This window comes from Tamandua tetradactyla, chromosome 25 (genome assembly GCF_023851605.1).
Source record: "Tamandua tetradactyla isolate mTamTet1 chromosome 25, mTamTet1.pri, whole genome shotgun sequence".
In the NCBI taxonomy this organism is placed as follows: domain Eukaryota; kingdom Metazoa; phylum Chordata; class Mammalia; order Pilosa; family Myrmecophagidae; genus Tamandua; species Tamandua tetradactyla.
The window spans coordinates 29,740,308-29,749,005 of NC_135351.1; the positions used below are offsets into that span (position 1 = coordinate 29,740,308).

Below are 8,698 nucleotides of genomic sequence, written 5' to 3' on the forward strand. Positions count from 1 at the left end.
TGTGATTTAGTTAAGAATGGTTGTTAAACTGATTAGGGGATGACATGTCTCCACCCATTTGAGTGGGTCTTGATTAGTTTCTGAAGTCCTATAAAAGAGGAAACATTTTGGAGAATGAGATTCAGAGAGACTCAGAGAGAGCAACACTACAAAGCAGAGAGTCGACCAGCCAGCGACCTTTGGAGAAGAAGGAAGACACCGGGGAGCTTCATGAAATAAGAAGCCAGGAGGGAAAGCTAGCAGATGACCTGTGTTCTCCATGTGCCTTCTCACTTGAGAGAGAAACCCTGAACTTCATCGGCCTTCTTGAACCAAGGTATCTTTCCCTAGATGCCTTTGATTGGACATTTCTTTAGACTTGTTTTAATTGGGACATTTTCTCGGCCTTAGAACTGTAAACTAGCAACTCATTAAATTCCCGTTTTTAAAAGCCTTTCCGTTTCTGGTATATTGCATTCCAGCAGCTAGCAAACTAGAACAGTAAATGTCATCTTTCAGCCCCAGGGGAACCTGTGCCCCTTGGTAAAATATTTTGGTCGCTAAAACACACAGACTCCTCCCCTCTATCCCCCGCCGCATTGTTCCCCCAAATTCGCTGGGATCCGCCTCATTAGCTTTTTTCGCATCTAGCCAAGGCGTTCTACAGGCACTGACTTGGAGAGCTGCCTTTCCTTCAGGTTCCGCCTCTCCAACTCAGGCCTAAAGTCTGATTGGCTAAGCCGAATCTTTGATCCCGCCCCCGGTTCCTCTCCATTACGTTGCTTGAGCGGGGCCCCAATTCCATCCTCTCAGGTCCTCCAGTGGACCCGCTCACGTCATCACCTGCCTCGGCTCCGCCCCCATACTGCCGACCGTTGCACAAGGTAATGTCAGACAGCGCCGCGCTTTACGGCAGTTGTGCTTCACGTCCCAGCCGGCATGGAAGCCGAAGAATCGGGGAAGGAAGCAGCGAAGCAAGAGGAAGACCAGGAACCGGAGCCGGAGGAAGAGAAAGATGATTCGGGAGAGGAGGCTTGCGTCGGAAAGAAGCGGGTGGTGCCGGGTATTGTGTACTTGGGCCACATCCCGCCGCGCTTCCGGCCCCTGCACGTACGCAACCTTCTCAGTGCCTATGGCGAGGTCGGGCGCGTTTTTTTCCAGCCTGAGGGTAAGTGCTTGGTGAGGGGAGGGGTCTCGCGTGCGCTTCATGTAGTTTTGGATGTTCGGTGCGGAAAAGCGAGGTGCTGGCTGGTTATTTGGTAGTACGCATGTCTCTTGGAACACTGGAGAGTGCGGTGCCTCGCGGTGCCTTAGTTCTCTAATCTTGGCTCCGCCTGCCTCTTTTCCCCGGCCCCGGTTGACCGGTTTGTTAAATGAGTAAAACCTTAGTGGCTATTGCACAAAAGTAAACACACTCCTTTGTCATCCAGTCCTAGACCAAGAAACAGTATATGATCAGCCACCCCCACCCCCGACACATTCCAAGTGTGTTCAGGGTAGTCCTGTTAAGGAACTGACATTTGAGAAAAGAATTGAGTTACAAATGAGGAAAGGGTGCGCCTTTCGCCCCTGTCGGACCAAAACCTGGTCGGCAGGTTTGGAAAACAGGCGGGCGAATGAGCGATGCGGTCTCCTGTGCTACGTAGGCCTCCTTGACAGCGGCTTTGTACTTTTGGTGCACAGACGGGTTCGTGCGGCGCAAGAAGAAGGCGGCGGCAGCTGCTGGGGCGACGGGAGGAAAGAAGGGGTCCAAGTACAGCAAGGACTACACTGAGGGCTGGGTGGAGTTCCGGGACAAGCGTGTGGCGAAGCGCGTGGCGGCCAGTCTACACAACACATCCATGGGTGCCCGCAGGCGCAGCCCCTTCCGCTATGATCTGTGGAACCTTAAGGTGAGCCGAAAGGTCGCCGCACAGTACCTTTCATCCTTCTTCTTCCTTGGCCCTGCCACCCTCTGGCCTCTTTTTGACCCCGCTCCCATCTTCTCTTCAGTTCAGATTTGTCATATTTTCATCTCTTTTTTTCCTTGCTCGCAGTACCTGCACCGATTCACCTGGTCCCACCTCAGCGAGCAGTTGGCCTTTGAGCGCCAGGTGCGCCGACAGCGCCTGAGAGCTGAGGTTGCTCAGGCTAAGCGTGAGACTGACTTTTACCTTCGGAGTGTGGAGCGGGGACAACGCTTCCTCGCTGCTGAAGGTGACCCTGCTCGTCCCAAAGGCTCTTGGGCCTTTGCCCAGCGCCCCACTGAGGAGGAGCTGAGGGACCGACGTGCAGCGCGACCAGGAGGGCGTGAACGCGCCCGCCTGGCTACTGCCCAGGACCAGGCCCGCTCCAACCGAGGACTTCTTGCCAGGATCTTTGGAGCCCCAACACCGTCAAAGAACATGGAGGGACCTGCTGTGTCCAGGGACACCTGAGGATCAGGGAAGGCTCTTCCACCCTCTCACCCTGCATTTTCTTTCCTACTTCACAGGAGGGTAATAATGATTACCCAAGCAAACAGTTTACCGTTTCTCAGGCTAGGAGTCTCTTGTGAAGGACCAAACGAAAGTTGTGTGGGCCTCCCCACGTCCTTTACATGCCAAACTGAGGCACCTTATTCATACTAGTGTGATTATAACTGCTGCAGATGCCTGTTTTGTCCTTTTTGACTCCTGACTGCCTGCCCTCCTGTCCAGTGGGGCCCCCTAAAAACTCCATTTCTTGGGCCCAGTGAGGGGTCTTTACCTCCAAGTAGAGTGATAATGGCTACCCCAATCTTGTCCTAATTACTAACCACTGGTGAGAGCCTCAGTACCATCCTTGTTATTTATAAAAAGTGAACAGGGGCAGGGGATACTGGGGGGGACCAACTTGGCCTCTTTCTGAACGTATTTATAGAAAAGAAACAAATGGATATATTTTCATTTTTTCTAGTTTATGTCTGTGGGGTGGGGGTTGGGGTGTTGTCAGGCAAATGCTGACTGCATCTCGTTGTGTCCCATTCACTCACCTTCACTTCACTTTCCTGCCTCAGAGCTTGTCTCCTTTCAAATTTATATCAAAATGCTACAGCCTTCAGAGAAGGTTTGACCTGATTTTGGACTTCTAGCCTCCAAACTGTGAGCCAATAAATTGCTATTTTTTAAGCCACTCCGTTTGTGGTATTTTGTTACAGCAGTCTTAGCAAACTAAGATAAAGGGTCTCTGACAGTCTCAGTTTGATTTTATGTTTGTCGGTTAAATGAGGCTCTCAAGAAAGGGGACTGTGCCAGCATAGAGTCACTTTCCACTGAGTATAAGTGGTCCTTGAAGTACCATATCCTAAATGTTACCAAAATTGACCACACTACATTGGGCTGAGTTAGACATTGGGTTTTTAAAAATGCCTTCATATTGAGAATCTTGACCATCATCCCAAGAGCAATGGAAAGGCATTAAAAGTTTTTCTGCACTGGTCACATAATTCGATTTGTGTTTTAGAAAGGTCATTCTGGGGGCAGTATGAAGAGAGGGTAGTGGGCTGGGGTTTGAGAGAAGCATGGTAGAGGTGCAGGATGTTTGAGAGATCATAAAAAAGTCCAAATGAGAGATGGTGGAGGGAAGGATTGTTGCACTGGTTTGATAGCAGAAAATAAGACATTGAGGATTTCTAAAGAGTGGCCATCACCCCTCCCTTGCCCAGTTGGCAGTGCTGAATGGGTCCAAGGTCTCTTCCAACTTTCCAAATAGGGGCTGCCAAAGAAACACAGGTCTTGTCCAAGAAGGCAGAGTAGAATCCAATGGCTACATGAATGGACAACTCTTTGACTGAATGCAAGTTAGATAAAATGACTACCTAAATACATTCTTTTTTTTTTTTAAAGGAAAGACAGAGAGAAGGAAGGAAGGATAGAAGGAAGGAAGAGAGGAAGAAAGGGAAACATCTTTTTAAACATTTTCTTGTTTTATTGTATTTTTTTTGTTTCTCCGTTTTCGTTACATGGGCTGGGGCCGGGAATCGAACCGAGGTCCTCCGGCATAGCAGGCAAGCACTTTGCCCGCTGAGCCACCGCGGCCTGCCAATACATTCTTTTTAAAAGTACTTTTCTTTTTCTCATTCAGCCCTAGTTACCACCCTTACTTCAGTTTTTTTTCCTTTTTCTCACTCCTACGTCAACATTTCTTTTTATCTTCCTGCTTTCATACCTACAAAGAAATGTGCTATTATTTTCACCATCTTAAAATAGACTCTTAACTCCTCAAAGCCCTGCAGTTACTGTCCCAGTTTTTCTTTCCCTATATCAGCATAAAACTTTGAAAGAATCATTGTTTCTTGCTCTGGTTTCTGCCCTTGCATTCTGTCTTGTCCCAGCTCTTCAATCAGTCTTTAAAGTCCCCTGTAATCTCTGTGTTGTCAATATTCAAGCTGCTCTTACATGACTCATCATCAGCATTTGGGACACTTACTATTTGGTACAATATCTTCTGGCTTTCGGAGCAACACACTCTTTTTCCTCACAGGTAGCTGCTTCTCAGTACTTGTTCCTCCTCTGCTTCAAGACCTCTTAACATTGGTTATTCCAAGGCATAGTCCTTGGACCTTTTCTCCTGTCGACACTCTATTGTTTAGGAATCTCTAGTCTGATGGACTTAATACCATCAAAATGCAGATAACTTAGAACATTTTACCTTCAGTTCAGACTCTTGCAAGCTCCACACTCCTATACCCCTACCTACTCATCTCCAATTAGAGGTTAATGGTCATTCCAATCTCATTTCTGAAACTGTACTCTTTTTTTTTTTTTAACTTTTTTTATTGTATAGTATAACATGTATACAAAGCAAAGAAATAAAAAAGCAATAGCTTTCTAAGCACTCTTCAACAAGTGATTACTGGAGAGATCCCAGAGTTTGTTATGGGCTACCATACGATCCTTTCATATTTTTCCTTCTAGCTGCTCCAGAATATAGGAGGCTAGCGGGCTTAAATATTTTTTTTATCATCATAATCAACTTTTTTTTCCCTTCTTTTTTTGTAAAAAATAACACACACAAAAACTATAAATTTTAAAGCATCTGGATTCTTCCCTGGGAGTCATCTCCCACATCGCCAGGGAAACTTTCACCTCTGGATGTCATGTCCTACGTTGCGGGGAGGGCAATGATTTCACTTGCAGAGTTGGGCTTAGAGAGACTGAGGCCACATCTGAGCAACAACAGAGGTCCTCCAGAAGTAACCACAATTAGTTGTTGAACATATTTCAGACTTTGACATGGGTTATAATTCCACAATTTTAGGTTTTTACTTTAGCTGCTCTAAAATACTGGAGATTAAAAGAGATATCAATTTAATGACTCAGCATTCATATTCATTTATTAAACCCTGTCTTCTATGTATAACTTCACCATCACCTTTGATCTTTCCATACTTGTCTTTAGGTGTGTTTGGGCTATGGCAACTCTAAATTTTTGATATTGAAAGGGCCTACCACTAATGTGGAGTAGGGAGATGGAACTATCTGATGTTCTATAGAAGCTGGGCTAGGTTTCAGGACTTATCTGGACCAGGGACCCATATGGAGGTTGTAGGTTTCTGGAAAGTTACTCTAGTGCCATGAATCCTTGTGGAATCTTATATATTGCCCTAGGTGTTCTTTAGGATTGGCTGGTGTTCTAGTTTGCTAGCTGCCGGAATGCAACACACCAGCGATGGATTGGCTTTTAATAAAAGGGGATTTATTTTGTTGGTTCTTCAGAGGAAAGGCAACTAACTTTCCACTGAGGTTCTTTCTTACGTGGAAGGCACAGGATGGTCTCTGCTGGTCTTCTCTCCAGGCCCGTGGGTTTCCAACAACTTTCCCCAGGGTGACTTCTTTCTCCATCTCCAAAGGCCTGGGCTGAGCTGCAAGTGCTGAGATGAGGAATACCGAGCTGCTTAGGCTGTGCTACCTTGCGTTCTCTCATTTAAGCGCCAGCCAATTAAGTCAAACGTCACTCATTGCAGCAGACACGCCTCCTAGCTGACTGCAGATGTGATTGGCAACAGATGAGGTTCACATACCATTGACTTATGTCCGCAGCAACAAGATTAGGTATGCTCACCTGGCCAAGTTGACAACTGAATCTAACACAGCTGGAATGGTCCTGGTTAGGGGTTGGCAGCTTATGATTGGTAGCAATGTCTAACTGAAGCTTGACTAAGAGCCACCTCCAGAGTAACCTCTTGACTCTATTTGAACTCTCTCTGCCACTAATACTTTATTAATTGTACTTCTTTTCCCCCTTTTGGTCAGGATGGAATTGTTCATCCCATGATGTCAGATCTGGATTCTTCCCTGGGAGTCATCTCCCACATCGCCAGGGAAACTTTCACCTCTGGATGTCATGTCCTACGTTGCGGGGAGGGCAATGATTTCACTTGCAGAGTTGGGCTTAGAGAGACTGAGGCCACATCTGAGCAACAACAGAGGTCCTCCAGAAGTAACTCTTAGGCATGCCTATAGGTAGTCTAAACTTCCTCACTCCTTACATAAGCTTCACAAGAGTAAGCCTCATGATCGAGGGCATGGCCTATTGATTTGGATATCCCTAAAGTCTGACACAGTGTCAGGGGATTCCCTGATGGTAAGGTTTAATAGTCCCATATTCTTTCTCCCCTCCCTCAGGGGACTTTGCCAATCCTTTTTGATTATCTGCTTAATATACTCTAGGATGTTTCCAAGCATTACAATAATCTATACAGGATTAAAGGACCTCTTTCTTATTCTGTGCCTCCTGTGTTTCAGTTGTTCAAATGAGCTATACAGATAAGTTGAATTACATTCTGCATTACAGAAAAGTTCAGTTCCAGATCAAATAAACCTTTCTCCATTGGTTTCAAAGAATATGTGTGGTTCTAAAATATAGGCACTGTCTTCTTTGTCCCTATGTTCTCAGTTACTTTAACCCCAACCTGTTTGGCTTCGTTCTTATCTCTAAATATCAGGTTACATATATAAAACAGCCTCTCAGAATCCAGAAATATTAATCACCACTCGGGAGTTAATGTGTCTGTTCTAAAAGCTTACAATCTAGGCCCCTGTTTTCTTATAAGCATTTTCTAAAGGTGACCATAACATTGTTGTGTTTTTGTTTCTGGCTTATTTTGTCTCACCAAATGCTGAGACCAGCTCAGCATGAGGAGTCGAGGAAGGCAACACGAATCTGAAAAATAAAGACACTTACACAGAAGAGTCTTAAGATGAAAGCAGAGGACTCATGTCTCAAAGGACACGAACTTCGACCCTGAGTTCCTCATTATATTTATTGAGAAGCTTTAAAACAGAAAGTATTTTTCAAGGTGGTTAGTGAGTTGTTTTTCATCTGAGTTGCCACATCAACATTAATCTCAGGCAGGCTGTACAAAATTCAGAATGTTTTATGCAAACAATCGTGCTCGCCAGGACAGTGTTCCTCCCCGGCAGGACCTTGTTCCAAGGTCCGCACCTCTATCTGCATTATGGAAACATTCTGACCTCCAGCCATTTTCCTACAACCAACTGTCCCACACTTCATTCACATCGTTGCATACCTCACGACTTTGTTCCTTTTTGTAGCAGCACAACCTTCATTCATAAGTATACACCGTCATTCACCAATCTACTTCTCCGTCAGTGCATCCTTTAGCCACCTGCATTCATCCGGCTTCATGCAGAAGGCAAGACTGTACTTTTTTTTTTAATGTATTTATTAATTAAAAAAATAAAATAAAACAACATACATAATCAGTAATTCACAATATCATCACTTAGTTGCATATTCATTTCTTAGAACATTTGCATTGACTTAGAAAAAGAAATAAAAAGATAACAGAAAAAGAAATAAAACGAGAACAGAGAAAAAAAAGTTATACATACCATACCCCTTACCCCTTGCTGTCATTGATCATTAGCATTTAAACTAAATTTATTTTAGCATTTGTTCCCCCATTTATTTTTATTCCATATGTTCTCCTTTGTTGACAAGGTAGATAAAAGGAACATCAGACACAAGGTTTTCACAATCACACAGTCACATTGTGACAGCTGTATCATTATTTAATCATCCTCAAGAAACATGGCTACTGGAACACAGCTCTACATTTTCAGGCAGTTCCCTCCAGCCTCTCCATTACATCTTGAATAACAAGATGACATCTACTTGATGCATAAGGGTAACCTCCAGGATAACCTCTCGACTCTGTTTGGAATCTCGCGGCCATCGACACTTTGTCTCATTTCACTCTTCCCCCTTTTGGTGGAGAATGTTTTCTCAATCCCTTGATGCTAAATCTCAGCTCATTCTAGGGTTTTTCTCAATCCCTTGATGCCGAGTCTCTGTTCATTCCAAGATTTCTGTCCCACGTTGCCAAGAAGGTCCACACCCCTGGGAATCATGTCCCACGTAGAGAGGGGTAGGGTGGTGAGACTGCTCGTTGTGTTGGCTGGAGAGTGGGGCCATATCTGAGCAACAAAAGAGGCTCTCTTGGGGGTGACTCTTAGGCCTAAATTTTAAGTAGACTTGACCTATCCTTTGCGGGGTTACATTTCATATGAACAAACCCCAAGACTGGGGGCTCTGCCTATAGCTTTGGTTGTCCACACTGCTTGTGAGAACATCAAGAATTCAACTTGGGGAAGTTGAATTTCTCCCCGTTCTCACCATTCCCAAAGGGGGCTTTGCAGATACTTTTCCACTCACTGATGGAATCACTCTGGGATTCATCGGGGCATCACTCTAG

At 45.1% G+C, this 8,698-nt stretch overlaps 1 protein-coding gene across 1 annotated transcript; it reads left to right on the forward strand.

Moving 5' to 3' along the window:
• The first annotated feature begins 778 nt into the window (after positions 1 to 778).
• On the forward strand, positions 779 to 3,111 carry ABT1 (activator of basal transcription 1). Its single transcript, XM_077143871.1, has 3 exons — positions 779 to 1,147; positions 1,663 to 1,871; positions 2,016 to 3,111. Exons 1-3 carry the CDS (start codon positions 919 to 921, stop codon positions 2,394 to 2,396), a joined length of 819 nt encoding a protein of 272 aa, XP_076999986.1. The 5' UTR covers positions 779 to 918; the 3' UTR covers positions 2,397 to 3,111.
• The last annotated feature ends 5,587 nt before the right edge of the window (positions 3,112 to 8,698 follow it).

Bases quoted from the DNA above. Each gene is read 5' to 3' on its own strand.
- ABT1 (XM_077143871.1), top strand. From the start codon at position 919: ATGGAAGCCGAAGAATCGGGGAAGGAAGCAGCGAAGCAAGAGGAAGAC. The intron at 1,148-1,662 runs GTAAGTGCTTGG...TTTGGTGCACAG, and splicing joins CGTTTTTTTCCAGCCTGAGG to ACGGGTTCGTGCGGCGCAAG. The intron at 1,872-2,015 runs GTGAGCCGAAAG...CCTTGCTCGCAG, and splicing joins ATGATCTGTGGAACCTTAAG to TACCTGCACCGATTCACCTG.